Consider the following 23,517-nt stretch of genomic DNA (forward strand, 5'->3'; position numbering starts at 1 on the left):
TCGGAGATGGTAAAACCGGCCCTTGAACCTCTACAAATCTTTTTTCTTCCCACATTATTTTTTTTATTTATTTAGAACTCCTACGTACATATTTATAAAGAAAAATTAACAAATTTCTCTTCGACATGTATACGTGAAATAGAATACGTAGTTTTGGCGAAATAAACGCATGTTCGGTTGATAAATGCAAAGTAAGCGCGATCTATCGAATCCACAAAGTGACAAATCGCATGAATCAGCTGATGCGGAGAACCGGTTGTCACGTTGTTTACTTTCGCTTCGTATGGCTTGTGATAAAACGCACCCTGACGTATTCTCTGGTGCACGATTTAAATATTACACGATCGCGTAATTAGTAGAAGCGACTCGTGCTCTAGGATGGAAACGAGGCCCTGTCGGTGATTTATTTCCACGGCAATCAGGTTATGTCCGTCGTCGTCGGCTCGACGACGGAATCATCGCGGATACTCGGATACAAAAGCTCTCGCGATGAGAACCGGCGGGATGCTGGACGGCCGCGAGTTCGGCAAGCGCGTACGTCGTCTCCTGGACGGCAATTACTCCTATCGTAAGATCCTGCTCATCGTCCTGGTTTGCGGCGGCTTGCTGTTGTACTTCGGCCCATCCTTCGCGCAGTGGCTCTTCTCCACCGCTAGAGAGCCTATAGAAGGTATAACTGTTAAATTACTTCGTCCAGAGATCCTTATGCGTTGAAGATACTTATATGTAGACGGAACTACTTTGCGATGACTTGGAGCAAGAAGTAGATTGATTGATGTTAGCTACTTTTTTATTTCAATTTAAATTGTTATATGTATATTAAATGTGATAAAATATGTACAAAATAATCTTGTTTTTTGGAGAAAAATTTAATTTTTTCAATTCTTTGAATTTTAAAGTCGTGTCAAATATATTTAAGTTGACTTCTCTCCTGTTACATGAAAAGAAGAACTTCTATAACATATATAATGGTTATTACAGAAATATTAATTCATGCATTCTTCCACAGCGTTTGAGGATCACTGCATAAATGAGAGGCTGGCCAGTTTTTACTTCGATGCTGTGGAATATAACGCAAATATTCTGCACAATCCACCTAAAGAGAATGAATATTCTTACCTGCCATATATTGGCAATGGTGTCTTTGGAGTTCCTGTTTCTCCAGAAGGCTGGCTGTATATTAAGCACGGGAGAGCGCTTTTACTGCCTGTACAGTGGCAACCGTTGATCTCGCACCCTATACCCAAGGATAGCTCTTATCAAGAAGCTACCGTTGTTCATTTCACAAATGGAATTGTTTACAAGTATCAGTGCCTTAGAGAGGGATATCACATAGATTTTCAATATTATGCTCACAGAGGTCTTGAAGGAATTTTGGTACAGACTATAAAACTCTCTAATCCATTTTCGCTCTCTCAAGAGGTGCCGTTGAAGCCACAGGAATCTACTCATTGGAGTAATTCTCACATAGAGCCCATTAAGTAAGCAACAGCATTGCTCTAGTCTAGAAATTAAATAAAAATTTATTATATTTATTTGATCTATTAACATTTACTTTTTATTATCAGGATTCAGGTAGATGGGATTAATCACGAATACACTCTCGTATCTGGATTTGTATCAGTGCCCAATTCCAACAAGATAGTAGTCATATCGATAATTTACAAGATTCCACCTAAAACGGTACAAGTAAAAGCGCGCAGTTCTGTCAAATTGGAATTCTTATCGAGCATTCAATACAGTGATCCAATCTCGTCCGAACAGTATCACATGGAACGCGATGCCACCAAGAAGAAGGCGATTGATGTAAGCAAACAAAAAACTTTTTAAATTTAATGTAGATTAATTGGGAAAAATATATATATACTTCATTATATAATATATATCTTTTTTATTATACAGTTAATGAAAAAGGCGATCGGACGCCAACAACGAAACCTGAGAGAGGAGCATGTGAATCTTTGGCAAAGTTATTGGTACACAGGCTTAAGGATAAGCGACTCCAAAGCCGATGGTGCCATTAACGGCCACAAGATTAATTCTACCATGTATTATGTATTATCTCAAGTATCGCGAAGTACTCAAGATGTGGAGAAGAATGTTGCCATGAACGAGGGCTGCTATCGAGGTCACCATACCTTGTAAGTAGAATTAGAGTTGTATGTATTTATATATGTCTTTTAAAATAATAACATATTTATTGTTATATATAAATTTCTTATACTTACAGAGATGCTCCCCGTTTGTGGAAAGATACATCTTCCATCGAAGCTGTAAATGAGATAGTCGAGGCATGGTTGATAACATTAGAGAAACAAGGCTGCCATCATTTGGTGACTGGTGGTCCTGCGGCTGTACAACAAGCAATTGTGCTGAGTCTCGGTAGTCTGAGATTCAGTAATCAACATCTTGAATTCAATATCGATCCTCAGTATCTTCATCGCGATTACTTGTTCAAGTATGATTTGCCTGTATATTATTATCAACTCGATTAAACTAGACATAATTAAAAAATTAACATAGACATGATTAAAGAATAATCGAATTTAAATCAGAATTATTTTTATAAAAGTGTCGTTATATCTTTCACAATTATACATATATATTTGCATTATTTATAAAATAATATAGCACTGTGATTATATCTTTTTCAGGCGTATAAGTTATGGAAATTTAACGCATGTGAATATATCCGTGACAGTCGGTGAGGATAATCGTGCAATATTAGGGGTAGCTTTGGACAAAAGTGATAGTGTTTATTTCGGATGTGATGCTGGCTGTTTGGATGCGCCGGTGCCTCTCAGCCAAACCTATACGAACTTTCCCGTCAAGTTAACGAAACCGCTAACCGCAATACTTTATATAACATCTGATCATCAGCATATGCAAGATCTTCGTAATGCTTTACACGTGCACGAAGTGGATGATGGTACGTTAAAAGAAGTTAGCGACATTATCATCAAAAGAAGTTAGACATTAATTATTAAAGACATTATGTTTCTTTTTCTTTTTGTTTTTTAGCACCGGCGCACGATCATCAAGTTATGGCCTTGCATAAACACGGACATCAACTTGGAGGTTTGCCTACTTTATTCTGGGTAAGCATATGTTTTCTGATAATTGTGTTCCATCTATTTCTATGTAAGTTAATTTGTAACGAGTATTATAGCCATCAGGATCGGCAGCGAGTCCGATATAATAAACCATAATATGATTGTATATAATTTTCTTAATTAACGCGATGTGTACATATGTATATTGTTGTAATGTGTACATATATATACATATATATTTTTTTAAGTGATGTATGATGCAAGCTAATCATTTTTCAAGTATATGAATGCATACGTGTAATATATAAATCGTATTTTTTATAGCAAACACAACGAATATATATTTTGTGTGTGTAGTTGTAACAAATTACTTGTTTTAAAGCTGTTTAGAATTAGACAAAATGTTATTTTTGCTGCACATTTAGTGCTAAAAGGGTAACTCTATTTAGTTTTCTGTTCAATACAATAATACAAAATGTATGTTTTATATTTATATATATAGAGTGAAACACACACACAATTTGATATAATTTTATACAATCCTATAATTCAATCTCCTTTATAGTAGAGATTATACGGAAAAACCAAATATTCAAATTTTTTATCATTAATATTCGTATAATTTCTGTTTCTCTGTAATCTCAATTTTTACACAATTCCTATTTCTTCCTATTTTGAATTAGACAAATAATGAATGACTGATACGCAGCAACTCCTTTTCTTTAATATATTGCTCAAAAAGGCTATAATATTTGCAGCATTTTCTATCATCACTGTTTGTAATCTCGGTCTTTATTTAACTCATCATTGATAATTCTCTTCTCATCGATTATATTTTTGATTGCGCATTCAAAATTCACCAGAATTTTCATTCAAATTGCATCTTAGAGAGATGACTAGATATAACGTGAAAAGGAAGAGGTTCTAAAATTTATCAGCCCCATTTAGTGCTGATTACGAAATTGATTTGTTGACAACATTTATTATAGAATATGGTAAATGTATAATAAATTATGCTACAACATAAGTGTGAACGCATACACAATATATAACAACGTAGGATGAATATTAATTAGAGATCTATGCTGAATGATATTCACATGTTTAACAGTACGATAATAAATGTGGTTGAGTATTCCGGAATGTTTGTGAATTACTATCACAAATGATGAACGTAATCGATAGGATTAATCCTCACTTCTCAGAAATATATATTTAATGGAGTCAATAAATAATTTTTTATTTTCTTATAGAAAATATCATTAAAAAAAGATTAGAAAGTATTGATTTTATATTATAGTAATGTGTGTACTATGCATATGTGCACGCTATTTTAAAGTATAAGTATAAATAAGAAAAAATATATTTATATTCAAAATTAATTATTTTAAACAAATTTAAGAAAGTGTGAAATGTTTTATTGTAGTTGTAATTCTAAACAATCAGGCATTTTTTAGCGCAAAACAATTTTTGAAATTTTTAAATCAACTAGAACAACATAAGCGCGCGCCATTCCTTGATTTAAAAAAAAAGAATGATATTTTTATATAAAGTTTCTTTAAGCTTGATTAACATTTTTTGAAATCAGTTAATTAAAGCATATTACTATTTTAATTTTTATAACTTATTATTATTTTAAAATTTAATTAGCAAATTAACTCTTTATTAATATTTTTTGACAGAAATCAGCTGTTTAAAATGTTAATTTGTTAATTAAATTGTAAAATAATATATGTAATAAAAATGATAAAATAATATGTTTTAAATAAAATGTTATAGTACTTTAAACTCGATTAATATTTCTGACAGTTATCAGCTGATTTCTGTCAAAAAATATTATTTGAGTTTAAAGTATTATAACATATTATTTATAACATTATTATTTTAATTTTTATAACATATTTTTATTTTAAAATTGAATTAGCAAGTTAACGCTTGATTAATATTTTTTGTCAGAAATCAGCTGATTAAAGCGTTAATTTGCTAATTAAATTTTAAAATAATATTATGTTATAAAAATTTAAATAATAATATGTTTTAAATAAAATGTTATAGTACTTTAAACTCGATTAATATTTTTTGACAGTTATCAGCTGATTTCTGTCAAAAACTATTAATCGCAGATAAGGCATTATAACATATTATTTACAACATATTACTATTTTAATTTTTATAATCTATTATTTTAAAATTTAATAAGCAATAATTCCAATACGTTTGCGTTAACTTAAATTTCTTATTAATTGACATATGACATCGCGCGTTTTTCCGATACGACGCGACGTTTATTAAAAAAAAATCTCTCGCGGAGAGAGTAGCGTTAATCAGTCTAAGTTTGTTTAATCTATCGAGATGACTTAATATATGACGAGATCATACAGACGATATTAATATCGCTAATTATTCTCTTTATATATATATGTGACCAGTCACGTAATTTTCACTTTTTAGTCTGAAAGCGAACGTGACGGAAAAAGCGCAGATAAATTAATACATAATTAGGCCGATAGAACTGACGGCTTGGAAACTTTGAAAATAAAGTTTCGATTCTTTCTTTAAAACTGTGAGAGATATAAATCTTCCCACGAATAAAAGAAATTCTCGCAGCGCGAAAAAAGAGAGATGCAGTTAAGTTTTTGAAAAAAAACCAATTGCATCATTTTTTACTTTTCGATTTGTTTAAATGTTACAACTTACTGCTGGCTTTTCTTCTTATTTGCCATGCATTATTATTTGCACGCGATGCAGGAAATATCAATTTCACGATCGAAATGATCCGGTATTGAATTAATGACATGTAAAGAGTTAAAAAAGAAGGCAATCAATCGGGTGATATAATGGGGTGTGATCTTTTTTAAAGTTCACAGGGTTGTCAGGAAACTCCCCACACGTGTTTCCCATAAACAGTCTAAGTTGAAAATTCTCGTTCTATAATATAATATTATTTACATAGAAAATAATACTAGAACGATAAAAATGTATACGTACAATTTCGGAGTTATTATATCTGATTTCTCTATTCACACACAATTATATATCGACATTCTAACGCAGGATCGCGCGCAGTATCAACAGGCTCTCTGTTTGAATCTTTTGATATTTAATTAAGGAAGAAATATTTTTAATGTGTGTATTAAATATAATTATATAAATATAAAAAGTAATTTTATTAAGCTTAAGTAAGATTACTCGTAATGTGGAATTTGAAAGGAACCAGAGTTTCAACTCTATTTAGATTTAACTCGAATCTTATTCACGAAGATGTATTAATGTACAAGCGGCTTCTTCAAGCCGTCGTTCTTCACATATGTTTAATATCGCGCACTACGTACATATCGTATTATATATATATATTTTATGGCATCTCTATATATTATATCTTTTCTTATATTTACAAAATCTTATCCGATTTAATATATCGACTTAACGTTTTAAAAGACGACGATTCTCTCGCTCTGTTTTTCTTTTAATTCTACGGAATATATATATGAGAGAGTTCGTATATATATAATTATATCTATATAATATATCTGTTAATTTCTCATTTATGCACGCTAACATCGATTTGGCACCATAATATAAAATTCTGTTTAAAATTGAGACTCTTCTGCGGTCGTAAAGGTTGTTAACACGAAATAAAATGAGAATTCTCGCCCGCAACGTTATCTGAGAGATAATATACTTATTCTTTTTACGATAGCTCTCTTCTAGTTAATATCGATTTCAAATACGTAGATGCATGTATCAAACTACTCGATAATCGCGTTGTTCACTAAACAAATATGTGAAGTTCCGCTGTGGATTATGTATACCGCGCAGCGGTATCCCTAGATCCTTAGTTAATCTCATTCTAAGGTACGTGTTTCATGTACATTTTCGAGTACATTTCTGTCGTTCACAAATACTGAACTATACATATATATTAATGTTTTTTTGACCCGTTTTTTTTTCTAGAATTAATACATTTTGTTTAGAGAATAAAGTTTTTAAAAGAAATTTGGATCTCTTTTTTTTTCTTTTTTTTTTTTTTAGCAATGTGCTATTATTTAAATAAAGTTCTCCATGACGTAACGACGACGAGAAGATATAAGATATGATACGATCTGATAGGATCAGAAAACCTTTAACTAGGACAAAGTTAGAATGGTGTCTATCCATCTGGAGCTTTAGAATGAGAAATCGCAAGGATTTGCACTTAGACGAGATCATTAGACCTGTGCGAAAAGGTCTCTCCTTAGACTAGCACTGTTATATACAGAGTCCGTTAGTGTCTTCATTCGTTAATCGGTTTATTATCGCAGGCAGTTGTGTGTGAAGTTACTCTACCTCCTTTCCGATAGTTCAATATACATGTTTTATCGTATGTCATGTTAACGATATTTAACAATCATTTGTGCATCCCACTACACGATATTCTATTAAGTCGAATAACGACTACTCATTGATGTAATCTTTTTATTTGCAAATATAAAATACTTATTTATCTATATAAGAGTAAGAGAGGAAGAAATAAATCTATATATAATAATAATAAAAATTTTTTATCTTCACAAAACAGGATAAAAGTCTCTAAGTTGCATATTTAAAAATTACTGTGTGCATTAAAAATTTCTAACAATAAATTAAAATTGAATTATACAATAAAAGTCAATACATTAAAAACGTGCAAGATAAAATTTTATTTATACTTTTTTTATTTTTTGACGAGAAAAGTTCTAATAGTTTTTATCATTATTCGACTTAATCACGAAGACAATAATATACAATTACGAGATGTAGCTCATACGATGCTAGGCACATAAGTACACACGTATAATAGCTATTAATATATGTACGCAGCGTTAACGCGCGATACGTCTCTATATATGTATATTCTAATATTTTATAATATTTTGTACAATTATTAATAAAGAGTATCCCAGTCCCGCGGGAAAGAAGCGAGAGATTCCGTAACTATATGTATATTTACAAGCGTTTGATCATTAGATGCCTCGATAATTAAATTAATTTGACCAAAAGAAAGTCAAATTGGCGGAATTCGTGATATTTTATTAACGTAAAAAAATTATTTTTGTAGAAAATAATAGTCAGTGTCTAAATTTATCTTCGGCGATGCATATATTAATCAATATTCGTTTTAAAGTAATGCAGATAACGCGAAAAAATAAATAATAACATGTCTTTTAGGCGTATCGTATGTACAATGTGTGAAGCAGTGTGTCACACGGAAATTAAATAAGACATTCGTATCTCTCGAAAGGAAGCGTTAATAACAGCTCTAACGAGTCGATAGAGATTTTGCCTTCGCTTACGCTCTACGCTTACGATGGCTATATAACAACATTAATATACATAACTATGTACTGCCGAAACGTTTCGTCGAGAGTCTTTCTTACCTAGCAATTCTTATCGTGCTGCAAGTAAAATCGTTTTGATTTTGTATAGGAATCCATCATTTGTATAGGAATCCATTATTTATATCCTCTTTTGCATAGGAATACATCATTTGGAGTCGGTGCGATATTTCCTTTTTTTTTCGTGGAAGTAATTTATCGTTAGGCGTAACTCGATGTGTAACAACTAGCGCTGATGCATTAAAAATCAATTCATCGTTGTTCTCGATCTTAGCGCATACATTCTATCACGAATTACGTTCGAGCTGAGATTGATGTATGTTCATTTTTGTCAATCTATCGCAACTTGATACGTTATTTTTTTTACTTAAAGTTAAACGACGTAAAAGTTTCTATATTGAGAGTATAAGACGATGACATGTGACATGAACTTGATTTGTACTTTTTTATATTATTTTTTTTTTGTGTTTTTAAATATTTCATCATAGATCTTTTTGCACAATTTTTAATTTACAGGATTGACCAAATATTTTTATTTTAAAGAGTCTAATTAATGATAAAAACAATGGTGGTGTAATGTTTTAAAGACGACCGGATCACCACGATCAAATTCCTGTGTTTTGAATGCAAACAGATATTCCTATCGTAATCTGTCGCTATCATAATCAATATTGTTGTTTCTACTACGTCAAATATGACTGAAATTACCGCTAATTATCTAACATTCGCATTTACGATTCGCCTTCGAGTGGCAGGATGCGACCTTACTCGGCTAATTTCATTATCGAATTTTAATAGAGCTTCGCATATTTTAGTACGTATGCGTTCATATGCGTTCGTGTGCGAATAATTAATATATCTACATGGTATTCCAAAATCACGGGGCATATACTTAAAAAATCTTCTCTAATAATAATTTATTAAAATCACGAAGAGAATATATGGATAATTTTACGTTTGCGAAGCGAATAACGAACAAATAATTTTGCTAATTATCCGGTTAAAATTAATTATGGATTACCAAATGATTCACGTACACACAAAAATTCTCGTGTAGGAAAATACATTGTTATACGTAAAATAATACGCTTATATTGCATTTTGCTTGTTATTTCTGTTTTCGAAATGTGTGGTATTTATTGAGAGTTGGATCAATCAAAAACTAATATAAACACCGTCGGTTATTGGTACACATGTAGAAAAAAGATTTTCGTTACGTGAGATAAAAATATAGACCAAAAACACATATATACGCGTGACGCTAAAACTTGCTGAATGCCGGCGAGAGCCTGTGACGTTCGTACGTCAACGACGAACAAAGCACACGGCATTTTCAGATACAAATAACTATACAAAATCGTAGTTTACAAAACGACCATTTTTCCAGACGACCGAACACATTGCGGCCGTTGTTTTCGTATACAACCTTAATTGTGTGTTATGTGTTGCAGTGTTTACTCCTTGCACTCGAGATCGTTCTGATAATATTATAATAATATTATCAAATTATTATTTCTTGATTATAATAATATTATCAAATAATTAAATAATATTATCTCTATGTACTATTTTTAAAATATTTATAGAGATTATATAATAGTTCAATATAAAAAACAGATATTGTTAATGTTTGTATTATTTCAATATGTAACAATAATAATGCAAGTTGCATTAATAATAATAAGAACAAGAATATGAGTAAAATTGGAATATTGCATACATAAGATTAGAAGTTCAAAATTATTTCTTGATTGCATTTTGGAAATTGAGAGATTACCTTAACATAAACTCTATGATAATTATCCAAATTTTAGAAAATTAATAGATTAAAAAAAATTTTGCAAATTAAGTTTAACAATTTTAACTATAAAATAAGAAATCTCTGAATTTCAAATAAAAATTTCATAAAAATTTAATTCTTTCTTTTTCGATATTTATGATGTGTTAAGTCAGAAAGACCTAATAAATGATAATTGCTAATCAAAAATATTTCTGCCGTTAAAAAAATATTAATGCAAGAAGGTTCGATAATTCAGAAATAACTTATGTTATCCAATTAATAGAAGCTTTTTTAATTTTGATATTTAAATTCATTTTTTTTACATTCTAAAAATAATATTGTTTAATTAAAAAAACAATATTTGTCAGATTAAAGTATGTAATTCTACGTATTGCATCATATAGTCGCACAACATATACGCGAGTGCAAAGAGTCGAGCAAGGGTTGTCAAATTACTCACACTTCATGGGAATGTATAAAACGCCTGGCGCTTATAAAATGCTGTCGAGTACGGCAAAAAAGACGAGGCCCTTCGAGGCGCTGGTCCGTCCACGAAGGGTGCTGAAGGGAATTCGTCACTCATCGAAGTGACCGTGTCCGAATACTACGAAGAGAACTCGGAGAAGGTCGGTGAGTCGGCGTAGCTTAGAATCTGCTCCTCGGTCAGGCGTGATCCCTCTTTCCTCGCGCGCGCTTCTACTCTTTCGGAGATGCTGCTGATCGCGGCTTCGTCACGATCGCTCGGCTCGAGAGGGAAACAGAAGATTATATGGATTAGGAATCGCTCGTCGTTTCGCAATATTACGTAATGTGATGATATAAGACCGTAACAAACGCTATGAAGCGTGATAAAAAGAAATGATAAAAAGCGCTACAAAATAATATAAATATATAAAAATAAAATGATATACGAATATATATATATATATATATATATATATATATATATCACGAGATAAAACTATAAAAAATAATGATCAAATGCAAGCAAAAGGATAAGTTCTGTAGTTTAGCTAAACAAGCACTGCATCAAATGTACACAGAGCGTGTTTTACGTTTTTACCAGGTTCAATTTTTTTCCTTCGAATAAATCGAGGATGAAAAGCCTAATGCACTAAAATGCTCGAAGCAACAGAGTATGGAGCTCTGAGATTTGAAAAGGAGGGACTTTTCGCGGAGCTTCTCTGTAAGCTAGCGAGACTCAGTTGTGTTCGATTAGACCTCGCTACGGAGTATCTCGCCCCGTTTTCGAAAAGCCGCTCAATCTGTTGATATCCCCCTCGCGGGGGAGGAGGGGGGGATATAATCCTCTATCAAAAGCGAGGAAAATCCGTCACCTGATCGGAGTCGCGGCACGGCTCGCCCTGACTCCTCTCGCACGCTTGGCACGTCGCCAGACTCATCGGCGGACTGGCGGTGTTGAGTTCAGACAGTTCCTGAACGGTCGACAGCTTGCGCTCCTCTTCGTCGTCGTCGTCGCCGCTGCTGTCACCGGCCCCGCAGCCACCGGCACCCCCGTCTTTTTCGCCACTTCCGCCGCCACTTCCGCCGCCACTACCGCCCTTGTCGCCTTTGCCGCCGCCGCCGTCATCGTCATCGTTGACATACACCTCCGCCTCGGTCTCGCGCATCCTCGCCCGATGCTCTGGACAGGGAGGGAGGTGTATGAGAGCGACCTAGCTAACGGAGGTCTCCTCGACCGACGGACTCGCCAGCGCCTGGGTCTCACCGTTCGCGTGCTTCCGCTCATCCGCACGTCCCGGTCCCCCGCGGGACAGCGGGGGGCTGCTACGCGAACCCGAGGTCACGCTCTGCATCGTCTGGCTGCGACCGCCGGCGAAGCGCATGCTGTACGCCCCGCGATTGCCGCTCTGCATGCCGCCCGTCTGCGGATGTCCGAATGGATTTTAATCGTTCGTCGTTCCGTCGCGATGACAGTGAATCACACAGAGGGTAGATAAAGGGTTGATAAAGAGAGGGGGTTCTCTTGTGTCTCTAATAACGAATTCCGCTCGACGCGTTTCTAGGGACGGACGGTGCACTGCGAAGTGCATCGGCGTGATTTGCCAAGTTACACAAGCGTAGGATATATGTAAACATCTCGATCAATGGAATGGAAACTTTGCTCAGCATAAATTCCACAAACAGTGCGGTAACTTATGCTGAATGTTAAATTGATCGAGCCGCTCTCGTGTGTTAGCATACGCTTTTACATCAATTTGAGTCCGGCCTTTATGCGCTTCGGTGTGCATCGGTGCATCCAATCGAATTCGGTATCCGGTATAACATTCACAATTATTCTTGTCTGTCTACGGATAACGTGTTTCCACTCATTCATCTGGTGTCTGACTCGTGCACGCTTTCTCTCCTGTTTGATTTATTGTTAATGTTTTAATGACTGTACTTCAACATGGAGCACGTCACGATTATTTTGTTTCTTTATTATTATTACACTGGTTGTTATTCATAAAAAAATACGATTTTCTAAATTTTCACAATTTTAATGCTGAATAATTTTGAATAAATGAATATTCTTTTTATTTCGATGCTATTTTCTAATCATTCCGCAATCAAAAAGATTATTATTCTGTTTCTCTATCATATTTTCATTTTTAGAATAAATAAATTTTATTAATAAAAGTCTATACACGTATATAAATGAGATAATCATAAAACTTTTTAGATTTTAAGATTTTCTACAATGTTTTATCAAAGAATGGGGCTTTTTTGTAACGTTAACAAAGGAAGAAAAATGTATTTATCTGAGAGAATTAAATTTCACCATTAATAATCTCATACACACATTGTGCCATATATAATGCATAAATCATTTATAATTGTGAATCTCAATTTACGCGATCTATTTGAATTTATATTAGATTAATATGTTTGTCTCGATATTGCTGTGTGAAAGCATAAAAAAAATAATAGACAGAAATATATTTGTCAGGAAGAGCGAGAAATTTAGAATAAAGCGGTTTGGCAAAAAGATGTGTAGCTTTGTTTCGTGTTGAAATTTAGAATCGTCCCTGGAATTTCCGTCAATTCTAGGAGAGAATGCTTTGCATATTTCATATCTTACGGATTAATAGTTAGACAAGGATAGAATAACAAAACCAGTATTGTACATACGTTAGGATGTCCAGGGCGAACGTTCTTATAAGGCTGAAACAGCACTAGATAGACCTTGGGGGTGAAGAGGCAGCCGAGAGCGACTGAAGCGGAGATGTTGATGCACATGCACATACTCGCGATCTGTACCTGCAAGGTAGCCGTTCGCTCAACTTTATTTGTTTACAACAAATTTAGAAAGACGCGTCATAAGGCCCAAAATTTATGGCGTGATCTGTTTTGTGCTCCGGCGATACAGACCTTATAATCGTTGTTGGTGCCGAAATAGATGGGCACGAAGGCCAGCCAGACGATGCACGTCGAATACATGGTAAAGCCGATGTACTTAGCCTCGTTAAAGTCCTCCGGGATTTTGCGCGTCTTGAACGCGTACAAGGTACACATCAAGATCAGGAACATGTTGTAGACGAGAGACATCATCAGCGAAAACGTAGACACGCGGCACGTCAGCACCGCAGACAGCGGATAAGGGTGGATTTCTGTGGTATCTGGTGGTTCGATCATCAGCCAGACGATAGTGCCAATAAGTTGGACTGCGGTAATTCCTGCGTAAATAAGAAGTTACATAATGATTAGGCCCTATCGCGCTCTAAAATAAATATTGTTTCGCAAAATGATTATTTGCATCGTCATTGAAGAATAAATCAAAGTGTAGAGAAACTGAAACATTCTTTTTTCTGTATATATGCAAATTAATCTTTTCCTGTAATTAGATTTTTATACGACATTCTCTTTGTAGCATAATAATAAAAATGCATATTAATTTAATAAGAAAGCGATTAAAGCAAAGACTTATAGTTGTAATATTACAGAAATTTAGGAGTATAATAAAATATAGTTTATATAAAATTTAAAGCAGAAAATAGAACGACGAAATATAACTCCGCTTCGAAATTTCTGACAAATAGCGATATAAAATATGACGTTTAGTTTGGATCGAAATTGCAATAAACAAGGATTGCGTCAAATCCGAATTGATCGTCTCTACCCCCAGAGAGAAATTTACCGATACGAAATTTTATCGCAAAAGTCGCACCATTATTTCCTTTCGTCAAATATGGTGGTCCCCGGCTTTTATTTCAAAAGGGAGGGAGAGGATTGCGTCAAGCATCGGCGTGCAATTATCCTCTCGAGACCGTGACTTGTCGATGTGTTTACCGAGGTGAGTGCAGCTCGTACTCACCGATAGCGATTACTACTTGGCTCTTGGGCGATGTGTAGGAGAGCCTCTTGATCTTCTTCGTGCCCTGGTTGAATATCCGCGATATACGATTGGTCTTGGTGAGGATCGCGCTGTAACATATACTGAGACAGAGACCGAGGCCGATTCTGAGGTATGTGCAATTCCACGTAGTCGGCTTGCTCAGTATAACGAAGCTCATGCCATAGCACGAGAGAATGCCCACCAGGAGGACGTAACATAGCTCGCGTCCCGATGCCATAATCACCGGAGTACGATTAAATCTACAGTTGAAGCACAAATTATATTCAATGTAATATAGAAGAATCAAGACTATATACATACAAAATAATAGCTATAAATAAATGCTAAGAGTTATATTTTAAGTTAAATTTAATTATTAATTAATTAATTTTTTTTTTGGTAATATAAATTATATTTTTTATATCAATTTCATATCTTAAATAGAGAGTTTAAACAACTTACACATTTAATTAATAAATAATAATTCTGCAAATATATAATATAATAACTTTTCGTTTATATTATCTAGATGTTTTGCTCTCTGAAAAAAAAGACTTTCCAGATTAATTATTCTGAAGAATGTATGATTAAGCTCAAAACCTCATGCATTGTGAGTTGTGTGATAATTAATTTAAATTACGAGTTATAATTTATATGAAGGATCTAATAAATCCGTGCTGTTATCCGCACTAACTAGATTCGTGTGGATGTAGTAACTAAATTAATTAGATAAGTAGAAATAAAAATAAAATTAAAATTTGAGATCCGAAAATTCTATTCCTTTCTTGCATACCTATATATAGTAAAATGCAGTAAACCTTTTAGTACTCTAATTAAGTAAGTTTAATAGGTCGCTAATGAAGCTTTTGATTAAATTTTCGCTTTGAAAGCATCGACTTTAAATCTTTTTAAGCATTTTTTTCAATGCTAATATTCCTCACTCAATCTCATTACTTTTATATTAAAAAGGAAGATATATAGAATGTCTTTTTGTTATATTAGTAACTCATTTGTTATGTCAGTAAATTCAGACGAATATTTTTATTCTGTAAATTTAGAACATTCTGTTTAATTGAAAAAAATTTTACTTTCTGTTTTGACATTATTTCTTAATGACAAATTATTTGGAGACAACTTTACGATTCTTCTTTAGTAGAAATATCAAAGGAAAGTTATTTATTGCTTTTTAATTTTTGATATTATACAGTTTAATAATAAAATCTTAAATTAAAAAGTTAATTTTATAAAACAATGTCCACTTTTAGAATTAATTGAAAAATAAGGTTTGCTTATTATCTCTGAAACTTTATTTATCAAAAGTCTTTATTCATTGATTATTTAAAAATTCTCTTACTACAAATTTCTGTAATTTTTTTCATATAGACTAATGTCAAGCTTGCTAAAAAATCTGTATAATGTAATGCAAAAATATAATGAGAGACACATACATAAAAGAAACAACAAATAAGGAACAGAATATAGACTCACCGTATGAATACCACAGTGGTGAAGAGAGTGCTGAGAATGCCGATCGACGCGAATATCAGCGGTACCAGAGCCCATGGACTTGTCCAAGTTATGACGTCCGCGGTGAGCTTGACGCAGCCTGTCATTGTAGCATTCGGCGCATACCCGGGATTACACTTCTTGCATGTGTCGTTGTACACGTAGGCATCCTCCCGGCAGGCAACACAACTCCAACAGCAGGGTTCCTGCGAAATTGCCGAAATACGGCTTTATAATTCACAGATCACATCGTAAATTGAGAATGTATGAGGATGAATAATTGACAATTAATCGGTTGTTATGAATCAATGATGAATAATGAAGCTTATAACTATAACAGATCATCGCTAATAATCATCAATTCTGAATAAGTTCAGAATCATCATTATTGACCATTGTTAGTCCATGGATGTACCTAATATTTGATAAGATCATCGATTGATTCAGGAATATAAATAATAAAACTAGAATCAATTCTCTAACTGTTAATCTGGTTACTAATAATCATTATTATTAATGCGATTATTTAATAATGATATATTTTTTTATTATTGCGAAGAAAGGAAGACATTATAATTCAGATAAGCTGTGTGTCACACTGTGTGAATTATTGCGTATTATATAAAACTATAGTGAAATAAAAAATAGAATAATTTCTTGTCGCATTTTGTACATTGGTATAAAGTATGAATAAATTGAGTTTTAATGCAAAGCAGGTGTCATTTCGATGAAACAATATAAATAGAGTTTCACGACTGGCATACGAGTCAAGCTTACACTTTTAAACGAGAGGATTTTGTTGAACAACACGTGACAATATGTCAGTAACTATCTTTGTTTAAACGTTCGGAAAATATTGACGTAAAAAATTTCAACATGACGTACGGTTCAATGGTATTTAGGAAAAATTCATTTTTCTCATGCAACTGCTAAAAAAATATCGAGTCTGGTTAGGCGACGAGATCTTTGTCTACGGCAAACAAAACGAATTCGAATTATTTACAGCAGATTCATGGAGAAATGGAGCTATTAATAATCTTGCTTGCTGCTCGAGAACTTCGTTTTATATCAAAATAATAAATAGTTTTCACTAAGAATGAAACTTACAATTCTATCGCAATTTAAAACTGCTCGATATTATTCGAATTATTTACTCAAAGTATTTGAAGTATTTACTCAAGCAATATTCATAAATATAATAATATCAACGAAATATATAAATAAAAGTCGATTGACAGAACACAAGGAGTGACTAAAGAAATATAATATTTTTTGGAACTAAAATAGGAAATTTAATATTATATAAATGTATATGAGTGTTGTGTGTGTGTGTCTTTATTAAAGTATATTACGTGCATTATGTATATAAAGGGATTGGAGAATTGTTTATCAAAATAGTCATTAAGAATTAATTATCTTATGTTTAAATTAATCTGAAATTGTATATAATTGTTATTAACTGATTCGTAACACTTTGTATATCATTTTAACTGTTCATAATAATATGATAATGCTAATGACATAATGATGATGAGCATTAGTCATTAGCATTAACCGCAATCAAAACTTCTGTAATTATTATAACAACTGTAGACCACATTATTCGCGTCACGGATCAAACTGAGTATGCACGTGATCGCGCAGAAATGAGTGAATGCGACGGTAATTATCGTTTTAATTGCCATTACAACGGTATTTATTAATAGATATTTGTCAGAATACACATACTTCAACCGAGCAGTGAATAAATCTAATTCGTGACACGAATCACGCACCAGTTGTCGCCCCCGGCGTGTCATTCATTAATTATTTAATTACGCCGCGCTTAACAAATCGCATCTATGATAATTGCAGGCATGTTTGTATTATTGTTAAATACGTATAGTGACGGGAAAAATGCAATGAGTTGCATTTTAAATGCATTATATATGCATGTGTGCGTATATAATATTTGTTCAGGTTCATTTAATAAACGAAATAATTATGCATGAATCAATTATTATTAAATTTCGACTCAAATTTGATTTAATCGAATTTACGTAGATTGTGTAATAAATGTATATTTTCAATGTAAGATACATTGTGCAAAGATATTTATATCATAAATTTTTATTCTGGCTACTGCTATCTTAATATTGCAAATCTATTTAATTTATTGAGATTTATGTGCACAATTTCTATTTTTAGAACAATTATTTTAATAGAGAAGAAGAGAGAAAGAGTATTCAGTTTTATTTATACATTTTTTTTTCTTTTATGCGCGAAGATTAAATATATTTATATTTGATAAATATATTTATCTGCAACCACAAAAGCCACACAATATTTTTCAACTTTTTTTTTTATAAAAAAGGCTGAAAAGTATAATATGTTATATTATTTCTCCTAAATTATATGGATAAGATATGATTATGAATAATATAAATATCAAGAAATTAAATTTTGGTGTCTCTAAAATTAAAACAGTGAAGTAAAATTATCGTTGCAAATAATATATGTAAAACGAATTAAAATTAACAAATTTGAACACTATTGGAATTTACTGAACATTGACAGTTTGTAATGCAAAATTTTTATTTATATCTTAAAAGAGAGAATAATATAATATAAATATAAATTAAAAAAAAATAGGTAAAAGATCCAAAGATTCAATCTAGAAATTTCTTTTTTGACTTTTGCTCGGAACTATCGATCGATTAATAAATTTGGTCGCACATACTATCGATGTAGCAAGATATTTCGTAAGTTCTTTTCCGTGTAGAACACGATAAAGTTTTTATCGAGGATTCATCGGAGTGCGATGCAAGCAATATAGAGTTTAATGAAGGCAATCGTAGGCACGACGCATGAAATTGCGCTATTTGCGTCAGCTTTTCACGAATGGCGAGCATCAGACTTTCCTAATGAGAGTCTATAATGAACATCGCGTGAAACTTTCGTCACAGTCAATGAGCTCTCTTTCATCATTGCAACCCCATCGATTAGGCGCGGATTGAATTTTTAAATCTCGCATAAGCTCATTCCGGAAGCGGAGTTGCGGAAAAGTGATAAAACGGAAGTCGCTGTGGCGAGAGATAGATAACTGAAAACGGAATTTAGGAAACTTTAAGACTTTAAGTTCCCTTTTTCCAAAGTTGAATAAAATTTAAACTGAAATCCTCGGTAAAAGTTTCCCATATGTGCAAGTAAGAAGTTTAAAAATGACAATTTGCTTTTTCTGCTTGAGAATTTTTGCGAGATATGTGTGTGCAGGCTGATAATATAAAAAGTATGAATGAGTATATATATATATATATATATATATATAGGAGGAGAAACGAATGATACAGAGAACATATGGTTCGTCGCAGATTAAGGTCGTGGATGATCGCCTTTAAATCCGGAAGTAAATTGCGCATAAGTGATAAAGTCAAGGTAGATGATATGACGATAGAGAGAAAGAAAATAATTTAAGAGACTTGGATTAAGGTTAAAGAGAACCTAAGTTGGAATTTGTGCGAAAAATTTCTTATCACCCCCAACAAACGAAATCAAAGTTTAAAAATAACGAATCATAAAAGAACAAGGCAAAGCAAATATTTTTGTTTTCGTTTCTTTAAAAAGTACTTTGAAAAACATAAATGGAGATATCAGAACTTTGTTGTGTTCTCGCAAAGTTTAAGTTTCTGTTTCTTCTACTTCTAATCGTTTCAAATATTATGAAAAAAATGAATAAATAAAATAGAGAATTGTTTGCAGAAAGTAGTTCCAATTTAAATGTCTGATATTTATAATATTACTATCATAAAATAAATGATATAAATAGTAATGTTTTTCGCTGTTCAGATAAAAATCTTATTATATCTGACTTAATAAAGGAAATACGTAACTAATAATCTTTTTTTCTGTAACAAGATTCTAAAGTTAATTAGTCGTCACGAAAGATAAGACGTAATGAGACGTTCGATAATGCCTCTAGCTACAGCGACTCACCATCGATATCAAATTCTTCTTGTTTGCTCGATATCGACTAAGAGAAGCCAATTATCGGCATTACGGAATTCAAGCAAACCGCCGTCAATTAGAAGAAAGTTTAATGCGTATGTCATTAACTACTGATAACGAAAGATTAAATGAGCCACTTTAAATATTTCTAAGCCACATTCAGGACCACCTCACAACCATGTGACCTAAATGAGTTATATCCCAAAGGGTCTAAGCTGTTAAAAGGCATAGCTGTTTCACCAATATAGCTTTAATCCTAGAATATATAATCTAATTTATGGCTTCTATATTAATTTAATTAAATATTAAAAGCTAAAACAAAAAATATAACATAAGAATGTAACAATAAAGTAAAAGAGTAAATTTATGAAGTTTTCTTTTAATATTACAGAGAGATCGTTAAATTCGCCTGAATAATTAGAAAAAGCACAAGAAATAAGTAAAAAAGATTACTTATAAAGAATATTTACACAATTATTTGCGTTATAATTTTAATACTGGTTTTTAAGTATAAAAATAGATTAATTTTTTTACCTGATATTTGATTACTTTTGGATCTGTAATGAAATTGTGAGAATTTCGAAAATTAATATTATAACATAAATTTTTAATTGAAAATCTGGAAATTATATTTTTTATAGTTACGTTTATAAAGTAATAGGAGTCTCTGAATGGCAAATAAATACATGTACGAAAACGTGTTGCTTTGTATAATTTACTTTGCCAGCTTATTTATGTATGTTTACGTCCAAAAAGAAGTATGCGGGTAAATGTCGAGTATGTGATCGCACATGTAGGGCTAAACTCGAGATTGGGACACAATTACAGATCTACTTTAACTTGCATGAAATTTTGCCCGTTGAGAGGACGGAAAGTGAGAATCGGAGAGAAGAGATCAGAGAGAGCTGGAAGATAGTCCGTGCGTACACTTTATTAGACTATATGTAACTCGCATATCATAGAAGTTTGTGGGAATTGTACAATTGGACTTCCAACACACACACATACGCAGAGAATTTCAGTCGAAATATATGTTAGAATCTAATTACAGAAACCACGCGCAGGAGAAGCTGAACTGTTGTTGAGATAGCCTCATAGTTTCTCATAGTTAATGCAAATTCAAGTAAGTGTATTAAAATATGCAATGTATGATGCTGTTTATGACGTTTTCGTCATATGAATTATAAATTGTACTAATCATGATAAAAAGAGAGATATAAATCATGTTGGAGATTGTTAAATAATAGCTCAACCTTTATACATTAATAAGTTGCAATATGGAATTTGAATAATCTTTTCAAAATTTGTTAACTCCAAAAGCCGAGTTTATGAGATTAGAGATAAACCGCAAACAAATTTCGGCACGTAACAACAGGTTACATGTAACGGGAATTAGCGGGCTATTACTTAGTTAACGTATTGATTTCCATTTAACCGCTAATAATCTTTTGGTCAATCTGTTAAATTTTTGATAAAGTCATCAGATTATTACACAAATTTTATTTGCAAATATAATATTGATGAAGTAAAATATTTATTTTAAAAAACGTGAAGAAATATTAATTATCTTCCATTATCTCGTTTAATGTTTACTCTAATTTTTTGTTGTTTTCATCATTCAATGGATCGATAAATCTCTCGTGAATATCCTGTCAGCTAATAGAACCGTGCAGCACTCAGCGGTTCTGGTTATTCTCAGACTTTGCAATATGCACTTACTACAAAATTGCGGACGTGTCCCATCGGACAGTTATCGCTGCACATGCTTCGTGGAATGTGAAACTCGCCAACTCCGGTCGCCCATCGTGTCATGTTAATGTCCAGAGTGAGCCTGAGAGAGTAAATTAATCTTCAATTAATAAATTGGACGCCGTCACTGATTTTATCTTATCGCGTTAAATTAACAACATGGAAAGTGTTACGCAAGCAAAATCAATTTTCTGCATTTTCAAATTATTTAAAGTAAAATATCTAATTATTTAAGATAATACTAATCAAACATTATAATATAAAAACATTTCAATTTAGCATCTTTTGTGTTAGAATTTTTATGTCGGTTCATTCTTCTTTATTTTACAAGAATATAATAGACGAATCATTTATTATGAATTATATACAATGATGAAGTATACGAGATGATATATCATATTTCATATAAAATAATGACAAGATTCTAGCTAATCAGTGTAACAATATAAAATATTTTTTTATTGTATTTATAAGATTGGATAAAATATATTGTAAAAATATATTTCTATAATTTAATGTGTAAGATATAAAATACTTTGTATACAAACCATAGATATATATCTATGTGTGGGCAGTGGATATCTGTATAGACTGTCCGCAGATAATATATGTAGGTGTATATTAGGTTTTAGAAAAACGTAGTGACATTGATAGTCATATCAATTTTGTAACTGGATTACAATAGCGTGTCGTATGAGATAGGAGGGTTGAAGATTAATATAACAGTTTGTGCAGCCCGTACGATAAATGACAAAGTCTGCGAATCCTATTTGAATCGAAGATCGCTACTCACTCTTCCCTCCACGTGCCGATGAGGACGTAATCGAAGCGACCCTCTTCCTTCCTTTGATACTGATAGATGTTGTAAAATCCGTAGGCGTCCCCATCGGCGTTGAACTTAATCTCCGTGTTTTGGCGACCTAAAATAAAGTGCTGTGTCGACAATCTAAATGCGATAATTATGTAATTATAATATGTATAATATATAGAGTTTAATTCTCCTCCAAAAAATTCCTCAGAAAATTATTATATCTTTGAATTGATATTATTGTGATTTTAGTTATAATTCTGTGAACTTATAATAAATATAATGCATATTATATATATAATTTTGAGTTATCCTTATAATACAAATTTATGAATAGGATAAAAAAGTTTATTAGAATAATAATAATGTTACTTGACAGTTATAATAAAATATGTAGAATCAAGAAAGTTCTGAAAATGAAATATGAAATATAAAGAATCAATTTTAGACACTGGCGGATCCTGGGAAGGGGGGGGGGTTAAACCCCCAAATTAAAAGAAACAGTTTTGCTGAATTTGTTTAAAAAATATAAATAAAGAAAAACAAACATTAAAGAGCTATCGACGTCAGGAGGCTAGTGTATATATATAAGTATAAGATACACTGTAAATTATACTCATTACGCATTCAAGGAGTTAAGTATAGATTAAGTCAGACATAGGACGAAATGATAAGATAATTTCATTGCACAAAAATAATTAGGTGAAATTCTTTATATCTATATGATATATATATATAATATATATTATATAAATACAAAGAATTTCGCCTAATTATTTTCGTACAACAAAATTATCTCATCATTTCGTCGTATGTCTGACTTAATCTAAACTTAACTCCTTGAATGCGTAATGAGTATAATTTACAGTGTATCTTATACATACATATTGTATATATTATATAGATATAAAAAATTTCGCCTAATTATTTTCGTGCAACGAAAGTAT

The 23,517-nt window shown here is 32.2% G+C and overlaps 2 protein-coding genes across 13 annotated transcripts in view; one reads left to right on the plus strand and one right to left on the minus strand.

Annotated features, from left to right (window-relative positions):
* The first annotated feature begins 194 nt into the window (after positions 1-194).
* On the plus strand, positions 195-3,515 carry LOC145934899 (uncharacterized protein KIAA2013 homolog). The gene is made up of 7 exons (XM_083035775.1): positions 195-670; positions 1,010-1,481; positions 1,569-1,806; positions 1,903-2,141; positions 2,231-2,458; positions 2,655-2,929; positions 3,022-3,515. The coding sequence occupies exons 1-7, from the start codon at positions 490-492 to the stop codon at positions 3,207-3,209; spliced, it is 1,821 nt and encodes a 606-aa protein (XP_082891901.1). The 5' UTR covers positions 195-489; the 3' UTR covers positions 3,210-3,515.
* Positions 3,516-4,892: 1,377 nt separating this feature from the next.
* The window catches only part of LOC145934856 (metabotropic glutamate receptor 8), a 117,469-nt gene continuing 98,844 nt past the window's right edge, over positions 4,893-23,517 (minus strand). For 6 of the 12 annotated variants that reach the window (XM_083035705.1, XM_083035687.1, XM_083035695.1 and 3 more), the window contains exons 11-19: positions 22,556-22,682; positions 21,733-21,844; positions 16,012-16,235; positions 14,503-14,783; positions 13,560-13,864; positions 13,320-13,448; positions 11,917-12,073; positions 11,525-11,832; positions 4,894-10,932 (exon numbers count right to left, since the gene is read on the minus strand). In XM_083035705.1, the coding sequence (XP_082891831.1) occupies positions 10,792-10,932; positions 11,525-11,832; positions 11,917-12,073; positions 13,320-13,448; positions 13,560-13,864; positions 14,503-14,783; positions 16,012-16,235; positions 21,733-21,844; positions 22,556-22,682 (1,784 nt within the window). In that variant the 3' untranslated portion in view covers positions 4,894-10,791. Of the gene's footprint in view, positions 10,933-11,524; positions 11,833-11,916; positions 12,074-13,319; positions 13,449-13,559; positions 13,865-14,502; positions 14,784-16,011; positions 16,236-21,732; positions 21,845-22,555; positions 22,683-23,517 lie in introns of all 12 variants that reach the window. The other 6 variants (XM_083035714.1, XM_083035741.1, XM_083035732.1 and 3 more) reach the window with 2 other exon arrangements.

The sequence above is a fragment of the Prenolepis imparis genome, unplaced genomic scaffold, assembly GCF_030444845.1.
Source record: "Prenolepis imparis isolate NDT839.2.m4 unplaced genomic scaffold, iyPreImpa1.0 SCAF_1, whole genome shotgun sequence".
NCBI classification, from domain to species: Eukaryota; Metazoa; Arthropoda; class Insecta; order Hymenoptera; family Formicidae; genus Prenolepis; species Prenolepis imparis.

Coding starts and splice junctions, on each gene's coding strand:
- LOC145934899 (XM_083035775.1), top strand. CDS start 490: ATGAGAACCGGCGGGATGCTGGACGGCCGCGAGTTCGGCAAGCGCGTA. Junction 1,482..1,568: donor TCTCACATAGAGCCCATTAA/GTAAGCAACAGC, acceptor TTTTATTATCAG/GATTCAGGTAGATGGGATTA. Junction 1,807..1,902: donor CCAAGAAGAAGGCGATTGAT/GTAAGCAAACAA, acceptor TTTATTATACAG/TTAATGAAAAAGGCGATCGG.